Consider the following 23,817-nt stretch of genomic DNA (forward strand, 5'->3'; position numbering starts at 1 on the left):
ATTAAAATGTTTATTTATACTTTAAAAATGTAATTGCGATTAAATTACTTAATATTCTGCATAAGTATTTTAAATAAATACTTAAATGTTAAACTAAAATCGAGTTTACAATGTAATGTTTATTTTAAAACAGAACATTTTAAAACATTTTTAATTGTCTACGAAAAAAAAAGTTTTTAGAACATTCATTCGTAATTTAATTGTGGAGAAAGGGAAAAGTGGGAAAGTTGCTTTTAATTACGTAACAGAAATGACATAGTTCGTTTAGCAGTTTGTCGTCGTGTCCAAAAACCCCTTTTTTACAATAATTTAAAGGATTAGTTAAATTTAAAGAAAAGTTAAATTAAACTGGAATACGTAACACGATAATTAAATTTACGAGTTAAATTATTTACTATATAATAAGCAAAAATAAGGAAATAAGTTGTTTAACCGCATGCAACAATAGGCGTTTCTTTCTTTAGTTAATCTTTACTCTTGAATGTCTTTTTGAAATGACTTGATTGTATTAATTTTCTTCTGAAAAATCATTTAATGCATTAAAATTAAATTATGTTGGCGTTTAGCAATGCATGTAAAGCATGTAAAGTATGCATGTATATCTTTATAAAACAGGTGTTCCTAAAATGAAAAGCGATGTATAATTTTTTTGCAGTTTCGTTAATAAAAATGTAAACGTTTTTATAAAGAATAAATGCGTTTAGTTCGTAGCACGTAGCGTCGTAGAGCGCGAGAAGCGCGCGTGCGTGCGTTAGTGCGAATCCAGCAGCTGCCGTGTGATGTCGCCCTACGCCCGGCATGCGTAGCGGCTTTTCTAAAGCTCATCTATTAAATTCACAACACCGCGCGCCCCTGTAAGTACATTATCATCATATTCACAAACACCAAAGAATGTTATTTCTAATTCCTATAACTTTTTAATTAATAAAATTGTCTCCGACCAAATCACGTGGATCTGTCTTTAGCCGGCTCTGTTTTCCCGACGCACTGTAATGAATGACTACGTTCGATAGCCCACTGCCCCTGTGAGAGGCTCCTAAGTGATCCCTTCTGAAGGGTTGTACCAAATTTTAGGTGCGATAATAATAGAATGGAGAACGTTTTGCGAACGTCACAGAGATGAGCGGTTAAGTTCGGGTTTCATGTTTTAGTGGGCTCCGCACGTGTTATAGTAAATATCTAAAAGCGATGCACGTGCTGAGTTCAAATTTGTTTAGTTAAATTTGCCTTTTTCTCGTTTTATATTTTTAAGAGAATATTTTTTCATTTAACCATTTTTTTAATTGTGTGTCATAATGTTAGGATATATAAACTTATAATAAGATTAATTAAAATTTTATGTAAAATTACAAATGACATATAATTTTTTTTGAATTTCCAAAATTAGTCTAACATATACGTCGCAAAAAAAATGTTTCTGAAATATTTATTGTGTAACCATTTTGGTTCAATATTAGATAAACTACGTTTAACAATTCTTACTACGAAGATATTTTTCTACAATGGTTTCCAAAATCACTGTACATCTTAATAAAGTTTAACTAAAGAATAACCACACCTTCTAGCAATATCATATCATATTATACTGTGTTTCGTGTGATGATTGTAAACCTATATATTTCTGTCCATGCTTTAGCTGTTAATAAAATACATGCACGTATATTAGAATCTTTTTTACTTCAGCTGAAAATTTATTTATTTATTCTCATTTATTCAATAGTAAAGGATTAATTTTAATATGCGAAAACAGTTTTTATGTGCCTCAGTTTTGGCTGTAGTTTAATATCTATACAATACCAGATCGTAATTCATTCACGGAAACTTGTAAACCAGATATATTATTATTATTATTCACATTATATTCATTCTATTCACTTTAAAGTTATTTTCGAATTATTCATTGATGATGGCGTTAGGAGACGAAGTTTTGGATTTAAGACGGCTCTATGGCTTTTTCTTGTAAGTAGTCTTGTAAAAGCAATGACTTATGAAATAATTTTAAAATTGCCGAAGTCTGTGAAAATATGCGATTAATGAGATACGTCTATGGTACATGACATGTCACATGCTCAACAGTGCAAATAAGGCGCTGCACAAGATTGTATATTTCAGAAGGCTATGTAACATACAATTGAGTAGCTTACATTAAATAGTGAAGTCTAAAGATATATTGGTCTACAATATATTGTTTTGAATTATTAGTTTTTTAAATCAACTTTATAAGCTAATTAAGATTTTATAGAGCGTTATAATAAGTTATAACTGAAAACATTCGAGGTAAAAGCACCTTTTACTTACGCTTTGCTACACACTGTCACGTGCTAATTCACTCTATTTACTATTTAAAACGGCGTGTTTAATTCAATGCGTGTTAAGCTTGTAACGGAACCTTTGCCAGTGAGTCCTTTGATGTTCAAGGACTCGAGATTTGTGAACGCGTGTGCGTTATTAAATTAGTAAAATATTTCTCTCTTCGGTTTACTTGTTTTTATTTTGTTTTATGTTATGAATTGCGTGAGTTTTTCATAATCATATAGTATCAATATCTGTACATTTGTACAAATAATTCAAATTGAAATATCTGTATGTAATATTAAAATAAGGAATTTTCACTACATGCATTTGAATAGAGTATATGTAATGTAATTCTGACTGTTCGGGTTAGTCTCTGAATTGGCGTAACGGTTTAACGGGACTCATACTGGCAGATAGCTGATGTAATAAGGTGTAATTTAGGCTACTTTTAAATTATAAAACAAAATACGCTAAATAGTTTTTTGGTCAGCAAAAATAATATCTTTACAATTATTATATTTTTGAAAGGATGTATGTATCGCTCATTTGCTGCCCATTAATGTTTCGTACATCCTTTCCAAAAGTCAAAGGTTCTAGATATATTAAATAACGCAATGATAATGTAGTGTCTAAAATCCGAATAAATACATGTTAAAATTAATTATTGTTTACTCTCTATCCCTGCAAACTTTACTGCCAGGAGTTATAAGCCTGGTACATTCCAATGTAGATATGTCATATTTGAGAATAAATTTTACATGGGTTGATTGGAAACAGGTGTAATCGCTTCACTGACTAATTAAGTAAACAAATTTATTCATTTAAAGCCATTACATCTAGAAACAATCCCCGTGTATAAAAGATAATAAATTTTTGAAGAAAAATATAACAAATATATACATAACTCGAATTCGTCGATAGGAATAAAATCTTATAAATAATAATAAAAAATTATGAGTGTTTTAGGTTATTATTTTTACATTTCCAGAGACAAGTATTTGAATATATTGTGGCTTGTTGTTTAATGACGTTTATGTTATAGCAACATCGAATCTATTTTAATTTAAAGGAAAAAAAACTTGTCGACTACAAGTTCATGATGTTTTTAATATTGGTCGCTGATGATTCCGTAGACTGTTCATTTAGGAAGTGTGGAGATTTAAAAATGACAGTCTTAGGGGAGGGGGCGTTGGGGCGTTGGTGCGAGTCTTTCAGTCATTTCACTACCTCCGCAATTCCTTAGCCGCCTGTGAAGCGCGCTGTTGAAAGCGGCCCGCAATTAGCCCGGAGTCTGCACAGCGTCGCCCCTCTTCATTCTTACAGATTTTTTAAGTTACTTCAAACAACTTTTTGTGCGGAGGTCATTTGTACATGAGGTGGTATTTTATTGTACAACAGAAAAAAAACGTTCAATTTAAAAACTTATAAATGTTTTAGGGTCAGAGTGTAATGAATAAATTTAGTAACTGTTGAGTTTCTGGCTGATTCTTCTTAGCAGATCAGAATACAGTGCCGGAGGTAGCTTACCATTGATAGTCTTAAAGTAATTGACTATTCGAATGTGCGTGTAAATGCGTACAAGAAAAAAATATGTTTTGAATTTGAATAAGGAAGCGTAATAATAACACAACGTAAATAATAAACACATACTTTTACGAAATCCCTAGAAGTAAAAAGAAAATTACCAGGCCACACAGAATGTTTAACAAAAAAAAAGAGTTTTTATTTTTGAAACGCTGGCGAGTTCAATTTATTTCGATAATTGGTCAATTTAAAAGAAAATCAATTTTGTTTTAGATTTAGCTCTTAATTTTTTTATGAAACTAACGTGTATAATAGAAAAATGGATCTGTGTCGGAAATATTTTCGTGCATTGATTTTTAGAATTTCAAGTCCAATTTAAAATCCGATGAACGATTTAATCGACTTAAATTAGCTTTTACAGACAAGGAAGCCTACTGAAGCAACAACTGGAGTGGTTTTCTGGCAAATTTAAGTGTGATCGTTTAAATTTGAAGTAAGCCGAAATACAGGATTGTTTTTTGAATGCTTTCACAGAAGATAACGTGACATAAGTAAAAAAATAATTCCATATTCCTAGCGAATCACATACGAGGAGATTCAATACAATCCGTAAATTGGATTAGGAAGTGTACATGTTTGTTGGGTACCCGAAGTATTTCGCGATCAAGATGATGGAGGTCCTAGACACTGAACTGGTATAACTTAAGTTTTACAACTCTGATTTGACAATGTGTGAATCTTTCTTCGCATTAAAAACCATTTTATCGCTAAAGGATGCTCTTATTGAGTTCAAGGAGGTCGTAGAAGTAGATATTGCGAACTGAAAAACGAGCTTCTAAAATTGGTTCAAACGCACGAACCCTTTTTCGGAAAATATTTTTTTTTAAAACCTAACCCATTTTTTTAACTTTTTGGTGACCAACGTTGATATTTTCACATACGTCTTTATTTCGAGTTTGAAGTACTTGTCAAATTTTTTAGCCTGTTTCTATGGATTGTCGTAAACAGCAATACATAAAAATTAAATATTTGATTATAAATAAACATTGTACATAATTATTAATCAAGTCCTAATATAAGTGGCTTATTATTATGAAAGCTTTGAAAGCGCCTTGCAAGTTTCTTTAACCTTTCTACTTTAAAGCTTTCAAATTTACTAGTGTTTTATTACGTGGCAGTATTTTGGGGTATGTTTCTTATTCATTTAAATTAAAAACTTGTATTCACTCTATTATTTGGCACACAAATTTTGATCGTTATCAAATGTCCGATATAATCCGACATTCATGTTTTTTTATGAATGGTTTTTCAAAGAAAGAAAAAACCAATAGCCTTGTTACGTCGTCCCTCATACGACAGGGGATGAGACGGTTTGCATAAATGAATACCTGATTTATTCATTAATGTCTCGTGGGCGGTGATTGTCGCGTCGTAGTATTCTACGAAATTTGTGTAAAGTTAGGTATTTTTAATTTTAATTAAAACTGTCATTTGACTTTATATGTATATTATAATATGAATAAATTTTCTAGGATTTTAAAACAAAATATTTTAAGAGCAAAAAATAAATGAAAACATGTAATTGAAGAGCGTCATCATCATCATTTTAGCAGTATGACGTTCAATGCTGGACACAGATCTCCCCTAAAGATTACTAGGAGGAGCTATTGGATGCGGCATTATTTGTTATCACCAGATCGAGAAAACTAATATTTATTTAAGATTTACGCGAATATTATGTCGCGGTTCGTTTTTCTTTTTATGACCCTGTCGTTCCTTATCTTATTATATGTTATAATCTTGCATGTAATAATTTTAATAATTGTAGTAATTTAAAGGATAATAATTTTCTTGTAATAAACTTTTCCCTTCTATTAGGTTTTTTACTACCACAATAAACATGCTAAAAAAATTTCGTGTCATAAAAAATTTCCATATAAAAATATATATTTACCACATTCTGTACTTTCCTCGAAAAATTCCCAAATTTATCATTTTTTATTCCGAAAATTTTAAAATGAATCAATTCAGTCGAGTCAGATTTTAGCTAAAATCGTCGGCCTTTTCTAATATTTATAAAATGTTATTTATTTTATAGGTGATAAAGATTAAAATAATTTACTTTTGTTTGTTATACTCGTAACAAAGGCCTATGGTTTCCGTATACTAAAATGTTTTTTATGCGATATATCGCAAAATAATTTCGCTTTTACGAAAAATGAAAACAGTATTTAAAAACAGGTTTTATAATTATTTGAAATCTTGTATTTTTGGGTCATTTTTTACCATGAAAAAAACATTTAACTAAACTCCCATGGTATACTTCGGCACATAAAAGATTCTAATTTCGTTGTCATAATAAAAAAATAGATGAATTGTATTCTTTGTGTGTAAAAGTGTAATAAACTTTTTATGACTACTTTTATTGGCAAGTACAACTGTGCTTATATGTGAGACCTTGTGTTGACAACTTGGCTGGGTCGTCTTTGTTTGTAGTAAATAGTACAAATTCTTCGTGTAACTGCCACTATGAATAATTTTCTTAAGTTTTAAAGTTTAGTCATATATGTACATTTATACATATGTTTTATTTAATATGATATAAATATCTGCAGGCAAGGTATTGATCAAATATACTGCCTCATTCAATTTTGATATCAAACATTATATGTTAAAACGGTTCATCGTTTCATCCCATAGACGTCCACTGCAAGGTTTAGATCTCCTCCAAAGATCTATGGGAGGATATATCATAATCGTACACTAGGCAGGCGGGTTGGCGACTTATTTATCTCAATCTTCTTTGGCTACTACAGCTACACTAAAACGAGTCATTACTGATTTATTAACTAATCTTATTTAAAATCCTGACGATGGCTAGTTATTTTCTTTATATTGCTAATAACGTTACAATTTCGTAAATAGTATTATATATTATTATTTTTACACATGGCAACAGTCAGTTATATTACCATTATTATAAATAAATAAATAAATATAGACATTTTAAACGCAACCACATATATTCAAATGGCAAAGAGGCATAATAGATTTAAGTTTGTCTTATGTAACCGCAATTGGTCCGTAATGGATTGCTAATATTAGCTAAACCGCGTAAGTTTCTGCCGGCGCCCCTCGTGCCGGATAAGCCGACTTCATCCTACTTTTCTCCGGCTATATTTCTCAGGGAACGCTCGCCGAGGGACGAGAAGGGTGCCGAAACAATAGGCAAAGTACTAGCCGTACAGAGACTTGAATGTTAGGCCGGATTAGTGCAAAGTCCTATTGACGCTTTACCAGAATGAAATTGGGTTTGTTCGGTTACATCGTTTGGTATATATTTTCATGTTATAAATTAAAAAAAAACTTTTAATGAATAATGTGATCTGCATGGAATTTACTTATCTAATTATTTATCTACTTCATCATGTTCCTCATCATATTAGCTGATAGATCCCAACTGGAATGCGAAGGCATCTTCCAAAGATAGCTACGATGACGTCTTGCGCTGGATGCATCCAGCGATTTAGCGCAATCTTGTCTGTGTCATGATAGTATGTAATAAACACCAATCCTGTTCGTTTGTAACTTAATTTACAAAAAAAGGATGTTTCTACATTAAATCGTAAAAAACGACATTCTTAATGTAAATATCCTAATAGAATAGCTTAACATAAATTGTACAAATTTGCGTTTGAAAGAAGTGTAAATGACAGTCATTAAAAGTGGCGGCAGACATGATAACATTATGATTGTTATGACAAAAATGTTTTGATCAATCGGATATAATAATCATAGGCCTTTTTTATTATGTGTTCAAAACAATTATTTAAAAAAAAACGTACGTTACGTAACGAACGTACGAACGTTTTTTGAACTTAGATTAAATTTGTTTCGGTAGAAATGTGTGAATCTTTGTTAAAACAATCTTTTTATTCGGTAAAGTTTTTATTATATGACAGTAATAAACTGTTAAGAAGAAACGTCTCAATCACATTTCTTACATTCCCGCTGATTTTTTTTAAATAAAACAGTTGTATTAGCACATAATTGTAATTATAGTTATCGCTGTAAATGATTTTCATTGTTAACATAAAAAATATTTAAGTTTATCTATTTCGACTTTTTTATTTTATGATAAATTGACAAGGATAATTGTTATATGGGTGATTTATTATTTTATAGGTAATCATAATGTCAATAATTATTTTTCAAGTTCCCTTAAATACTTCTATTTTCATTCGAATCTTATTAGATCAGAATGAACCTTGATAGTCTTGAAATACGAATACATTAAAAAGTATTTGTTTTGTTAAACTTTAAGATTTTGAACTACTTTATGAGCCATGCATTATTTTAATAGCAACAGTTTAAAAATGGAAATACAACAGATGTGACGTTATTGTTATATATTTGTACGACTTACTTCCCTCAGCTACACCTCACAAGGCTGAAATAGCGGAGAGGTGATAAAACATTTTATGTCACCACTTCTGTTTACATCAAAGCGAGGGCCTTGATAACAAAATGTAGAATGGGGAGGTGGGAAAACAATTGTTCAACCCACACTTGTATGATGTTTAGTGAAACAGTTTTATGCCGAATCATCTTTTATGATAACAAGGGGAAAATTGTGCTTTTTATGTCTGTTTCAAATGGTTTTGTTTTTTTTTTTATTTTTAAATCTACACTGTTTGTTTTTTGAATTCAAACACTATCTACAGTTTTGTTTCAAATTCATTCGTCTATATTTATAGCTATACTAGCATTGATAATAATGGTATTGAAGTCAAATTCAGGTTTCACGTGATCGTGGGTAACAAAGAATATTTGTAGGTATTGGCCTACAAAAAATCGACGGACTGCCTACGGCCGTTTATACCTGTATTTTGTACTCTTAAAACTTTTTTTTTAATTACTGGAGTGTTATTCTTTCGCTATTTTTAAAAGCATTTTAATTTTACTTTAAAAATAGCGTAAGAAGACGTCGTGATTGCAGTAAAAAATCGTGTAACTTTAATAAGATCACGTGACTGATTGATGTTGGAAATAAGTTTAATCAATTTATAGTAGTTATTGTACTATAAGAGTGGTATAAATATTCTTGGCATAGAACCATTAAATATTTATTACTAAAATTATTATTTTTTATTTATTAGATTATTTCTTGTAGCGTAAATTACACATTTATCCATATTTATAGAATATTACTTATGTAACTCTACCTAACTTTTCTAAAAAAAATACATATATATGCTAGTACGACTGGAACTGTTTTACGCCGCGTTAGGTATGCACGCGTTCCTAACGCACTGTAAAAAGTTTCCGGTGGTACCGGTTGGACTGTACGAATTATTTGCATTCTTCGCCTTTGTGAAACAGAAGGTATTTCTAAGACGAAATTTGTTTTCTACACAAAACTTTTGATGATTGTTTCCTCTTGCTACAGTCGTTGTTTATGAGATTTGTTTCACAGGTGTCGGCGAAGACATGTTGGGCGCGCGGCTCAAGTCATGGATGGAAGCACAGTTGGGTCGGGCCAAGAAGCGCAATAAACAGAAGCAAACCCGTCAGGTCCCGGCTACCACGGCCACTGGACCATTACCAACACCTCATTTATCTTCTCCGGAGAGTGCTTACAGCACTGGGTACTCTACGGATGGCACTTCGCCGGGAGTGGCTCCCGCTCCGCTGCCCACTCCGCTTGCAGCGCCACTCGTTGCCCCGCCACCGCCGCCTGCGCCACCTACTACGCACCTTTATCACGAACCCGCGAAGGTAAACTAAAATATTCAGTGTTCTAGCTTTTCTTTGAAATACTATTTACTGGGATTATATTGCCTCAATATAATTTTTATACAAGTGTTTCATTATCATCATCATCATTTAAGGTGTAGGAAGTCCTCTCTAAATTTTCTATAAGACCAGTGGGAGGCCGCCTTCACACAGCTTTGTCCGACAGCTCTTACTTACTAGGTCCTGTTTTTTATTAGGGGATGGGAAAGTAATGTCGTTTTCTTGAGTAAAATTCACACGACTACATTTTTAACAAGGATTTGTTTCTGATCAACAATATATTCACCTTCGTTATCAACAACCTTTTTCCGTATACTAATACAAATTTTCAATGCCGGAACGGTAAAAATGAATCGGTTTTTCTATAAAATATGTTAACAGAAACGACATTACTTTCCGGTCCCCCTAATAGAATTCTATTCCTCCGTTTGTTATTATAATATATTGTATTAACTTCAAAACAAATAATAACATACGAATCATAAGTTTATCTTATATCTATTATTGAATAATGTAATTCGAAGTATTAATTTAGTATTAATTCTTCTTTTTTTCAAAAATCACTTCAAATTTGTAAATGAAACAGTTTTTGGAAAGAAAAATTGTTTTAGCGAGTTGTAGTAGTACGTGTTATCTTATTTTTCTGCTAATTCCGAATTTTAAAGCACAATATTTACTTAAATTATGTTTTACAAGTATCATTAAAATGTATTTTTTTTCTTATTAACATAACACTATTAAAAATTCTAAATTATTCTAGATTCAAATCTTACATATATCTTAATAGAAACTTGTCATCGTTCAACAATGGCTTCGTCGCGTTTCGATATGCACTTCTCACGTGCTTTGTTACGGAATACTGCGCTCGTTCCTTTATGTAGTCTACGAACTCTTGCCTCGCTTAAAAGCACTTTAAGAATAAAACCAGAAATCGCTGGGCTCTTTTTCAATCTCGGCATTTCTTTGCGAAGTTTTTTATACGATAACTTTTTAACAGAAAGGAATAAAATGTAATTTTTCTTCTATTTCAATTCTACTCTATCTTTTTTTGAACGAAATTTTAGAATAAGTTCGCTCGCAATGCTTCAATTTTTAACTCCAAAATGAAACTCTAACGGAAGTTAGTCTACGTACTTCGTAGACCTCGTTCGATTGAGTGCGGGAGACACGACCATCGTTGAACTGGCTTCGTTAATGTTGAAAATGTTTCAAGTGTAAATCGAGTTCGGTATTTCAGTTTATATTTATCAACGAATTTTTCAGTATATATTCAATGTTCTTTTTTTAACAAAAATAACGGTAAATCGAATATATTTATTTTGTGATCGTCATTAGCCTATATTTTTTAAGAGCTTAGGCTTTACCTACTGAATTCCGCTTTATATTCAATTCATATTTCCGATTCTTTTTATTACCATCTTTATACTTTTATATCTTCTATCACAGATTTGATTGATAAATAAAGATTGATGAAGTACCAAGGGCACTCATAAGTCGCAGAGATGGAGAGAGCCGTCCTTGTGACTTTTAACTGATGGTCGAATTCTTTGGTAAGGATCAAAATTGTCATATGATTGGGGCGATTGGATTTGAAGAATTATGTTTTAAAATTATTTTAATGAAATGCTTTTCAATAAATAAACATTTTTCAAATACTACTATCAAGTTATTCCTACCAGAAGCATCATTAGATCATAGATCGTTTCGTATTTGAGTAAAGTCCTGCTCGGATTCTGCGATTAAGAAACGCCAAATTGAAGTTGTGAAATGTACTTGGTGTTCACATTAATTTGACATGATTTCCAGATCTCAGTTGTGAATACGTCTTATTTCTAATCGTGGATATAACATATCCTTTGTTACGTTCACTGTCCCGTCTTTATGCAGATGTTCCAGAACTACGATATGGTGATACTCGACGGCCTTTTTAGGATTACATCACTAACTAGGTTTCAATAGAGTCGAAGGTTTTTTCGTTGTCCACGAAAGCCAAACATAACGACGACATACACTCTGGATTTTTATACAAATTTCCGTAGTATACAAAGAGACACTTTACGACAAAAGTTGACAGTGAAAGGACGAAATACTTCTTCGTGGACCTCCTCTAAACGTCACTCATTTTAAGAACCAATTAGAAGCTTACAATTACACACGATTTAAGATACAATAAATATTAGGGAAATGTGTAGCTTGATATTTAAATAAATACTTGCACATCTATAGCCAATATTTTTATTAGAAAAAATTGAAGCAAAAAGTATAAAAATCGTGCTAAACTAGTTTAGACAGTTATAAATTAAAATACATAAGGATTAACTTAATTGGATTGTTATATGTGCAGGTTTTATTTTGAAACTGTAGCCACAATTGGAAGCTCTATGTTAGAAAGTTTTATTCTGTGATCCGTTTCTATACAGAGTTTCTTTCTGTACTCTGTTTTTTTTATTTAAAATAAATTAGTATTGAAAAGCCGGTTTATTATTTAATTATGTTGTGCAGAACGTAATCTAATACTTGAAATCATATCTTCTTCTTGATACCTAATAGTGGTTTAAGAAACGTTGCTCTACGATACCGTGACTTGACGAAACCCAGCTTTCTATAGTAGCGGGGAATTATCAAATCCTCGGGGAATACGAATCGTAATAACTTATAAATCTTCTATGAAATTTATTTCATGTGAAGTAGTTAACAAATTAGGATTGGGATAGCCTACTGGTTGCGCAGTGGGAATTACGATTGTAGGATAATATTCCAGCAGGCGGCAGGGGTAATCAATATTATACTATTCCTCATACTCTCAAATGGAGAAGAATAAAATCACGGTTATGAACTTTGGACATCTAATAATTCGCATTTTGCCTGGTTCAGTTTTGTGAACTACATAGCCTTCTTTCTAAGTGAAGGCTCTTGCAACATAAATGGGAATTACAGGAAACAACAAAAACAGTCAACGTAACTCCTTAGTGAATCATCATTAAAATTTTATCTGTATTTTACTATTATCTATCAAAATAACTTTAGTAAAATTGCGTAAAAAGTTTTCTTTAGTAAATATAATAGTGTTTGATTTGTTATTATCGTTACGTTGGTATTATCGTTTAGAATAAATTGCTTTCAATAGTTAGTTATTGCTTTTAATTGGTAGGAGTTACGACTTGTTATTATTTTATGTTAATAATCAGAATTATGTTTCGAAATTTCTACTATAACTTTTAAATGGGGTTAAATTACAAATAGTTTTCGACAGTTTCGAATTCGAATTGTAATAATTTTAAATTGAAGTTATCAACGCGTATAAAAGTTAGTCGCTCGACGAGCCATGGAAAGCGCTTTGTTTGAGATTTCGCTTCAAGATAGAACCAGGAACGAAAAAAATGAATGCCTAAAAGTTAAGGTTAGTAAATTTTTTGGCGTGGCTAATTTGCTGTAATTAATAAAACATTTACAAAAAATAATTTAGCAATTAAGAATTTTTTTTAATAATAATAATGTACCTTGACATATGAACTGACCATTATGAAAATTTATGTGCAGCTGCTAGAATAAGATAAAGAAAAGTAAAAGAATTTTGAATAATTCCTAATAGAATATTGCACATTTCTTTCTAAGCAAAAATTATACTCAATAGTTTAAATAACTCGGGACTTTATTAATTAATTAGACCGGATGATGATTACAAGGGCTGGGTTTTATATAAATAGAACGTTATTAAACTTATATCTGCGACCTTAATGAGGAGAGTGTAACTGGTTCCCATTTGAATGAACAATGTCCGAGACGGCTAAAATTATAAAATTGAATTGTTTCTTTCATTTTTTTATTTTATCTCGGATAAAGAAATAAATCCAGTATTTATAATTGTTGCAGCTAATGGACTTATATTTTTTATTGGAATTATATTCTTAATAAAAATTAACTTTTAGGTAAAAAAAATAGTGTCAATATGGACGAGACATAAATTATTATAATTTTTAGTGTTTATCTTCTTATAACTAACAGATTTTTGTTTCGATTACCACAACTAAGTTATTTAATCCCGCCAATAGATGTCGCCACTGGTCTTTTACAACGCGCTATGGTTTATCGCGCTCGAAATAACTAGGTTCACTATAATTGTATAGCTGATCATGTTGACTTCCTTGTCTTGGGGAGCATAGTGCGCAGTGATCGTAAAGTGAGAGCACTGATGCTGACACCCATAAGTTATCTTGCATAACTACCCGCGTCCGGCTGCCGTCAGGGAGTCCGAACGCAATTTTTGAAAAGCCCTTTTACTTTAAAAGGGGCTCATAGATTATTTTTATAAAGTAAACCTTTGTAGTTTTTTTAATTGTGCTTATTTACTTTAATTTTTTATAAGGCACACTATATTAGCTACATAGCAGTGCGAAATTAAATACGGGTAAGTTTCCTTGCTGTAGGCAATAAACAGCCTTGGCCTTAATATAACAGAATTAAACAATATTTAACGGCTGTCTAAGCAAAAACAATAGACGGACAATGTATAACATGTCTACTTTGTTATAACCAAACTCATAATAAATTAAAATTATATCTATATTTATACACGTAAAGATAGTATTTAACATATAAAAATTATAATTTTAATAATAAGCTGATGTAACCCCATGTTTGCTTTAATGCTTGTGTAACTTTATTAATTTCAAACTCGTAACTATTGGAAAGTTCATTTGAATGAATAGTGTTCTTAAGTTATTGTTCTTGTTTATTATTATATTCTAAGACTTTCAAAGTTAACAAGCTATAAAGACAAATGTGAATTTACTTATTACTATAGTCACATTATTAATTTTCCAATCTGACTTGTAATTTATTTATTAATACATTTATTTACAGTGATTAACTATAGACTTACATATATATAAACTTATAACTATTGACCAGTGGTGGTCGAATCCTGTGGTAAAGTCTTGTATATATTATATTTATAATTAACACTTTGTGCATTAATTACATAGGGTTGCCACTGCTTACGAACGAGAATTCCGAAGATGAACAGCAGCGTCCTCTGCGTACCATAATACCACACTGCGATCGCCAACCCACCTGCTAAGCGTTGCTATTATGGTTTATCCCCATAGATATCTTAGGCAGAAGCCTATGTCCTTTAGTGGTCGTCTATGGGCTGAAATGGCAACGAACTTTAAACTTATGTAATTTATTATATAAATTATATATTAAAAAAGAAAAGTAGATTAAAAATAAATATTGATATATATTGTTATATTAATTAGAACGTACTGACAGTACCCGGCGATAAATATTGCGCATCGACCTTTGTAATATATCCCATACTACCTATGTGACGTTTTGTCAGTCGTAGTTTTTTGGGCGACAGAGATAACCCTCTAAGAAGCTGAAATTAGCCGATTGTCTCTTTCCAAAGGTCGATGTTCGATATTTATCGCCGGGTACTGTTTGTAGTTAATAATTATGTGTACAACTTGTAACCAGCATAGTTGACGCCAGTATGAAATAAAATTTTTAAAAGGTATAATAAAATAATCAACTGCCTTTGGTATAATTATCATAAAAAAGGGAATGAAAACAATTGCCAGATTGCTTCACAACATTTCTCTCGCTTCACGATTTTTACCCAAAATATACTTTTTCTTTTTTGACAACTATGTTCATTGCTCTGGATGGCCTGATAAATGTTTTATTTTTTAAAATAAGCGCATAAAAGGAGCAGAAAAATCATCTTTTTGTTTTTAACAAATTAAATATATTTTTAAAAGATGACAATTTTTGAAGGTTTAATCAAAAAACTGATGCAAATAGTTTTGACAGTTCTCTGTAGGAGTTTTTTTTATCTAATACCATTTATAAAGGATCATGCAAGCTCTGAAACTTTTTCTTTAACAGAGTACTTGGTTATCGGTGTAAAAGCAGTAAAGAAGTAAATGTATAGTTCATTTGTTGTCAATTAATCAATAGTCTCACATATAATAAAAAAGGAAATGATAAACACTATTTATTGAAATTAACTCTTGTTTACTATGTAATTATAAACACACCAGACGGCTTATTTAAGAATAATAAGCAAGCTAAGCAAGATGCTATCAATTTTTTAGACATTCATTTCATGAATAAGCAGTCTGCAAGACTATGTAAACATCTGACGTCCCTTCCAAGAAGAACAACTCAACCACGGGGGGACATCGGCCGATATTAGCAAGTTTTAGGTTAGGCTCCGGGGGAATCGCTGGTCACCTAATTACTAGCTCAGCTCAAAGAGTCCACAAATATACTCTCAATAAGTAAGACAATAGGAAAAAACTCTTGGTCATTTTTTTAAAAAAGGAGTCTTGGATTAATGAAACTTGGCTATACCCCTTTCGCAATCTAATATATAAAATTAAAGAATGTAACATATTTCACAGTATTCACTGTACATAGGGAGATTTGAAATATGTGTAAAGGTTTTAAAAATCGTTTTATTGACAAATAAGGTATACACTCACTTTTTTAAAGTTTTGATATCAATAACCAATCACTCTGTATAGGTTTTTACAGTTGAATTTGTAATAAGAGTTTTCAGATTAATGCATATTTCGAAGTCAACTACGTATGGTGTTGTTGCAGAGACGATCTATCCCAGTGGTGCGACGGTGTGCTCCTGAGCCAGCGATATGCTCGACACCGTCTCCTCGACCGCGCTGCCGTATCCGAACAAACCCTTGGTTGGGTGCCACATCGCCCGCAGCACGTCGTAGGACGCCGCTACAGCCCCAACATTCTTTACAATGTCCTCCGAACTCACAACCCCAACCTCAACTTCTTCATGCGCCATACTCTTTGGATTTACAAGCCTTATATGTACCAAGGTAATTGCCGTTCTATATAATTAATTCACTGGCAGGTGCAGCGTGGGTAGGTTCCCCACTTGGTAGATCGACGATATAATCAAGGCAGCGATAAGTCGATTTTTGGGAGAGTCCTCTATTTTGCAGTAGGCGTTAATCGGATGATAATAATGATAACAGTTAAATTATTATTCATAAAAAGATATTGAATTGTTTAAATTAATTAACTCGGATAACTCAGGCCTTATCAATTACAGAGTATTTTATTTAATACCCTAATTATCTTAGTATTGAAATATTTCTCATTATTCAAAATATCATAATTATTATTTTAGCCGTAAGGTATCTATTGCTGGACACGGGTCTATCCAATACATTTCCAGTAAGACCGTAATGGCCTGCATCCAATGTGCTACGACGGCATTAAAAAGGTCATGTGTCTTTTTCCCATCTGAGTTCTCTCTATAACCTTATGGCACAGCGGCCATCTAATGTATTTGTTAAAAATAAAAATTCATGTCCAATTTTTAAAAAAAGTATTTGTTAGGTTATAATAATCTAAATAATTAAATAGCAATAGTCCTTCCTATTACAATTTAATATATTTTAGTTAACAGCTGTTATTAACAGACGTGAGTTAATATTTCGCATAATATTTGCTGTGTATGATCTATCGTATTGTTCGTATGAGTCGTCTGATCTCAAAACTTTAAAATAAAGATCGATAAAGTAAACATGCCATAAAAACAAAAAGTGATTTTAATGTAAATTATAAAATAATGCCATCAATTTTATTACGAACAGGTGTAGTTAAATTATAAAAATAAAATAATATTTTTAACGTTTACTAGAGCTTTAATTTGCCTTTAAAAATAATTCTTCTTGAGAAATATTTTGCGGAATATAACTGTTGTTGAATTTGAAATTTCTTCGCTTTGTGATACATTTTCCCTATTGTAGCATCATTCTTATGCATGAGGCAACGACAACTCCAAAGAGAATTACAAAGGCTCGGGCCTTTAAAACATAACGCCTTAACAACACAACACTTCCTTATTGTGTGCAAAAATGCACTAGGCACGGGTTATTTTTAATAACAGTGGAATCTAAGATTAAGTTTGCGAAATCATATTTCCTTGTACAAATACAATAGCAATGTTCTTGTCGAGTTAATTTAGTATTATATTATTAAAATACTCATGTGCTTCAGTTTATTTTATAACCTTTTTTATATATACCGGGACAGATTTTTATCACAAACACTTCACTAAATAAACGGCATGGTTTTATTAAATGTATGTGTAATATTATGTAATATATTTATAAATAAATGAACATGATTTTTTAAAGCTTTAACGTTTGAGACCAGATCGTTAAACATAATACGTACAATGCTTATTTATCGTTATTTGCTATATTAACAGCATTAGCTATTACAAAAATTCAGTCATCGTCATCCATCTCCTGATTCAATCTCTAGAGAAATCCCGAACATAGCTCTCTTCATGTTTCGTTGAATGACTGCGCGCTTGCCAAAGAAGATCATTGAAATAATCCCACATTTTAAGCGTATGTTTTAAAATTGTGTTAAACGGTAAAACCTTTACTGTTTTAAAAGGCTGTCATTTAAATATTTTGAAATTCGAATACATTTAGCAAAAGCTATCATCTTCAAATGATATCTTGTAACGTACCGTGGATGATGGAATCTATTCTTCAAGTGAAGATAGTTTTATTACTCCAGTCCAGTCAGCAGATGATAGAATCTTATTATAGTTTAAAATTAACAAAGACTGGGTTTTCGCAAGCATTGATTTTTAGACCCTTATTTAATTAATGATCATCAATAAGTTTGAAGTCTCTTCAACTACGGCAACAGCTTTTGTGCGGAATAAAATTCGTGAAAAATCGTAGCATCGCTAGTATCGAAGTTGCCGCTCTATTATTTTTTTTTTGAAGTTGGAATATATATTAGAGAAGAATTTATTTTTGTCAATTTGTCAAAGGTTGTGTGCAACCGCTTTGCTTAAGTATAACTTTATTTACCTTTTTTAATAACTTTAACTAAAGAAATAAGTAATATATTTTAAAAGCCAGTATGCGAAATTAGAATGAAACCTTGTGACCAATTTTTACAAGCCTATGTGTCTTTAAAGTGAATGTTCTCCCAAAAAGAAATATACGGGCCAAAGCTTTTTTTAAATAACACATGCATCATTAAAGTAGAAAATTAAAACGTAGTGGACTGAAAATAGAAGTTCTACGGGTATTAGGGCATTTATTGCCAGCTTCCCTCCCGAGTTAATTGCTTTCGCTGATTGCGTCATTCACTCTTTGCCCGTAGCATCCGGTTCTATCTCGGCACTGGTGGAATTGATGTTTGAGCGGTATTTAACCATACAAACCGTCTACCTTGTACGTATATTCAAACGATAGAATCGAACACAACTATGTTTTAAAAATTAAAATGATTAAAAACCGATTTAAAAAAAGAGTTTTAATTTCAAATATTGTTAATTACATTTGTATCGGCCATTTACTGTTTACGTTATACGACAGTGGTTCTAATTGATTGCGCTTTGAAAATATCTGAAGCAGTAAAAATTATCTTCGCCTTTTACACTAAATTCTTCGTTTCTGTTTTATTAGTAAAAGAAAAATGTTCATTCATGAGGAACTAAGATATAAATGATCCAGTTTATAGTCCGTCCAGATAGAAACATACACACACTGAAATTGTGTCTTCTAGTAGAGTGGCACAAGCATTTTGTGTTAATAAACGACGTAGCTTGCGAAATTGTTGGGTCAATGAGATACGTCATTTTTACGAGTGCAGGCGACAAATGCAGTTGGGATTTTGTGTACTAAAAGTAATGTTTTCACTTGATTACTATTTATATAGTGAACGTTTTAATAGGTACGTCATGTACATTTAAAAAAAAACTGAGATTTGTCTTTTTAGATCACCCCTTCTATCACCACACCTTTCTCCGGAGCGTTACCGATCACCGTATTACCGCAGTGGAGTCTCAAGTGACGAAGAAGGAAGGGACGGAAAGACTCGAGGGAGAGAAACGGCCATCTTATCCGACGCTGATGTAGACTCCGATGGAGACACAGGATTGGACGGCGGCGACGAGGATGAGACAGACTGCAATGTGACTCCTGGAAGACGACGCGCCAGGAGAAGGAGACCTCCGCGTAGACCTCCACGTTCAGCAGGTCCGAATTTTCAACTTTATATAATTTTTTTCGCCTGGATTTTCAAGGATTCGAAAAGGTTTATACATTTGGCTTAAAACCTAATTTCACTTATTTTGTTCACCGGAATCAAACTTTAATTGCAGCCCAAAAACATGTTTCTTAACAAGCACTAAATTTGTTTCACACTACTTTCTTTCAAAATTAGGTAGTATTAATAGGCGTAGGCTTTCCCGTGTATTTCTAATAAGACCGGTATTTATTATCATTATATGTATATGGGCGTTCCCTGAAGGTGCAACTGACACATCTGCAAATGATAGCATGCCTGCCTCAAAAAATTCTGTACTAATGAATAATGTAGGGAACCATGATTATTCGCCGGTCTAGCTACGCCTTTCCTTATTAGAAAGTCAATGTCCAATTGAAGGCAATTTTGAAAGCAACAGTTCCAACAATTTGATTTGTTACTGGGAGTGCCTAGGCTGGTGGGCAGTCATAATTTACTGCGTTTTACTACGAACGGACTATAGAGCAAAAATATTTTTTTCAAATTAGGACATTCTTTCTAGTTAAGTCAATGATATTAAGGCGTATTGTTTCACGTGTCAACGTGACAACCGCAGCCATGATGCTGCCCCTTTTTTATAAAAAAAACCTTATCTGATGAGTGAATTATTACGGAGTCATTAATGCAGTCAATGTAATCAGTTTTACAAATAAGTTTTGTTATCTTCAAGGAGCCACACCTCCCCGATCACGACGACGCAACCCGGCGCCGTCCGCACCTCCTGTGCGGGAAAGGGAGAGAGATCCGCTGCTAGAAGCAGACAGAGAAGCGGAGAAGAAGTACAGGGAGCTTATTCGAGAGGCGGAAAAGTTGCTGGTAACGGTATCCAGAGCGCCGCTCGAACCACCGCACAACCCTCGAATCAGGGAATTACGGGCTACGGAGGTTAGTGTGTATTGCTAAGCCTTATAACATAATCTTATAAGCGTAACGGGAAAAGTTCGGTCCTCTCAGGCATTAAAGATTCGAAAAAGTAAGCGCGTAAAGAGTGACAGCCTAAGCGGACTTCTTAAAGAATCTTTAACTTTGGCGGTAATGTGTTATTTGTAAGTAAAAAAATAATATATTGGTACTATAAAGGTTACTACAAGTTACTGAAGTTACTTTAAATAGGACAGTCTTCAGCGCTCTACCAATTAAATTCGATTCAACTGTACACGCGAAACGGAAACGAATAATTGTACTATAGTAGAAAATAGTAGCAGACACATTGAATGTAAATATAGAAGTAAGAAAGTTCAGGACGGAATAAAATGTGCACGAAGCTGTTATTAAAAAGAAAAAAAAGCAAAGAACACTGGATCTCCGTGCCAGTGAGAAAGAAATGTAAATGCCGTTATTAGTGGAATAATGCGACAATAATATACATAAAAAGTTGTATATTTTTATATACTTGCGATATAGTTTTGTTGTGATACCGATGGTATATTAATTCATATTATATATAACTATATATACGATTTTTAATACGTATTTTATATTAATTAACAATGCTTTGTTTCTTGGGAGCCTTTTCTTCGGCACATTAGAACGCAACCACGGCTTCTTCGTCAATTGGAAACCGTATTCCACAAGGTGTTTCTTTTGCTTTTTGAAATAAATGCAAGCCTTTGGTGCAAAATCTAGACTACAAGGACGAAGACCCAAAAATTCTTCATAATCAAATATTCGGTTATCCGTTTGAATTATTAAGTCAGAGTGACATATCATGTTAAGTATTAGAAAAGGAAGAAAAGGGTTCTGATTTCAATTTTTTTTTTAAACAGCTCTAAAAACTTTTTTGTCATGATATGTATGTATAGAGTGCATTACTAAATATTATATGTATTTTTTTTTATTTTTCTATCATATATATTTCATTGTTTGATCATTGCTTAATTTTCAATTTACCTTTACTGTATTATTCCCCGCATTCGCATGTTTACATTTGTTAATCAATATGTATCAGCAAAACTATAGTGAGAATATATTGACATGTATGTATACATAAACCCAATCCAGTGAAACTTTGGTATTTATCGGCCTGACTCGAGACCTCTTAGGGAGCTTTCGAGCTTTGGTACGATAAAAGAGGTCTTAGCTAGGCACCGTCTTTGTTATGACGCCTCGAACCTGGAGCAATGCAAGCCATTTCCATTATTATAACATATACAATCCAAGTCCCCTAGGGGTTAATGGTACAATTTTAGTTTAATGCATGTTTGTCTCTATTTCCATCTTCAGACGGAAGCCCCTCGGCGTAGTCCTGAGCGAACGCATGTCACCAACTTCATTCGCGCGAACTCGCCGGAGGTGGCGCGACGCGCGTCTCCGGTAGTGCGTCGCTCCCCGCTTGCGGCCCTACCGCCTCCCTGCCTGCCTCCGCATGCACTAATCAACGACCGACCCCACTCAGAGCCCCCTAAAAGAAAAGCGTACGCACGGGATGAGGTTTGTTTTTTCATGTATAGTAATCCCCCAATAACACGGTAGATTAGTTTTTCGTTATAATAAAACGCGTGGTAGTCATGCACGTATAACGCGTTATGAACAAATGAACGACGTTAATCTTATTTTATTGAAAGGGTTTTAAATCGAATATTAGGGGAAACGATTAACATATGTAAATACATTTATGTGGGGAATACCCCGTTGTATAAATCCTTACCAGTAAAGCAACGAAGACTACGAAGTACAAAAGTAAGAAGCTTTGAGCGTGTCGTGATCGCGGTTCATTTTTTTTAATACTATTTGATTTCTTTGTTTTCAGGTGTTGCAAACCCTGGAGGGACTGCGCAAGAGTCTTCAGCAGCAGTCAGCGCTGTTGGCGGTGCAACGGACGCGGCTCGATTCCCTTTAGTCAGTCTCCATTCCCGTCCTCGACAGTGCAGCGTAGATAATTGTGATTTCCTTATCCTCTTTCAAACTCTTCCTACATATTTCTTGTGCCTATTACGTTAAAAAAAATCCTAATATTTTATTTTTCATTAAAGGAATACATTTCAATTTATTTTTAAAGTCTTTTTTCGGCGTTCGATTTTAAACAACCAATACTATTTTAAAATTAGTTCGATTTAAAAAAAAAGAAAATTTTTATATGATGTAGATTAGGAACTCTTTGACTCTGGTCGTTTTTAACATAATAGGCACGATGATATAATTTATTAATCCTGTAGTTCTTCCATTTATCTTTTTAAAATTCCCTCCAGTTTTCTAGTGTAGTGACATAAGTTGTAGTGATGTAGCACCTTGTTATCGTTTGGCGTAGGCGAGGCCATTTTATTATCATTCATTAATACTTGTAGTATTATTTAATTAGGAAATAGTCATGTTAGTAAAGATAACTGTTTCTACTTAGTAACGTTGAAATACATAGGCGTCAATAATAATTCTACCGAATTGTCTTGGATATAAACACTGTCTTTGATCTGTAGCGTTCACGCTCCGTATTGCAGGCTGCTACGGCCACAATATTTTATTAAAAATAATTCTTGCGCTGTCGAATTCAGCGTGGATTTGAGCTTGGCTGCCACCAGAAATGCTATCTTCATTCCTGCGTTAGGGCTAAAAAGCAAATATGTGGACTGGTGGTAGTTTCAACCACCCGCTAAACGTGTATCTCAGTAGCTCAAACAATTGCTCGCCTGTAGCGGCAGTAAGTTGGGCACATCGCTCGTGCAACTAACGGCCGTCAAAGGCGGACAATTTGCCTTACTTGAAGATTTATTGGTTTTATTAGTTTTGATGTATAGCTAAAAATTCATGTCATACTAAACGAAGAAGGATTGCGTGAGCAATTTTAGGAATACTTTATTCGCGGGGAATAGTTCATGTCTTAATATTTCTGTCTCATTATTAATTAATAGCGAAAGATGCGTTAGGATAAAGATATTGACTGTTTCTTTTAATTTCATGGTTTGGCGTACTATGTACTAATTCTTGTTTAATCTTTGCCTAGATAACAATAGAGAGTACGTAGTAAAACTCAGCAAAAAAGTATTTAGAAAGAATAACATAAAATAAAAAGACAAACACTATATACATAAAAGGTTTTTCAAATACACACCATTTAAAAAAGACGTCGCATCGATAAATTTATTTACAATTGTAAACGCAGGC

General features: G+C 32.7%; 1 protein-coding gene and 1 non-coding gene across 2 annotated transcripts; both read left to right on the top strand.

Moving 5' to 3' along the window:
• The first annotated feature begins 786 nt into the window (after positions 1–786).
• On the top strand, positions 787–22,558 carry LOC137926484 (serine/arginine repetitive matrix protein 1-like). Its single transcript, XM_068770092.1, has 7 exons — positions 787–854; positions 9,296–9,597; positions 16,228–16,469; positions 19,411–19,670; positions 20,390–20,604; positions 21,943–22,149; positions 22,469–22,558. Exons 2-7 carry the CDS (start codon positions 9,310–9,312, stop codon positions 22,556–22,558), a joined length of 1,302 nt encoding a protein of 433 aa, XP_068626193.1. The 5' UTR covers positions 787–854; positions 9,296–9,309.
• LOC137927163 (U4atac minor spliceosomal RNA) lies at positions 13,754–13,887 on the top strand. The gene has a single exon (XR_011107749.1). It is a non-coding gene; the product is annotated as a U4atac minor spliceosomal RNA (small nuclear RNA).
• Positions 22,559–23,817: the final 1,259 nt, after the last annotated feature.

Source organism: Battus philenor, unplaced genomic scaffold (genome assembly GCF_028537555.1).
Source record: "Battus philenor isolate CCGP_79_NKW_IND1 unplaced genomic scaffold, ilBatPhil1.0.hap1 SCAF_3, whole genome shotgun sequence".
NCBI classification, from domain to species: domain Eukaryota; kingdom Metazoa; phylum Arthropoda; class Insecta; order Lepidoptera; family Papilionidae; genus Battus; species Battus philenor.

Bases quoted from the DNA above. Each gene is read 5' to 3' on its own strand.
- LOC137926484 (XM_068770092.1), top strand. From the start codon at position 9,310: ATGTTGGGCGCGCGGCTCAAGTCATGGATGGAAGCACAGTTGGGTCGG. The intron at 9,598-16,227 runs GTAAACTAAAAT...GTGTTGTTGCAG, and splicing joins TTTATCACGAACCCGCGAAG to AGACGATCTATCCCAGTGGT. The intron at 16,470-19,410 runs GTAATTGCCGTT...TTGTCTTTTTAG, and splicing joins CAAGCCTTATATGTACCAAG to ATCACCCCTTCTATCACCAC.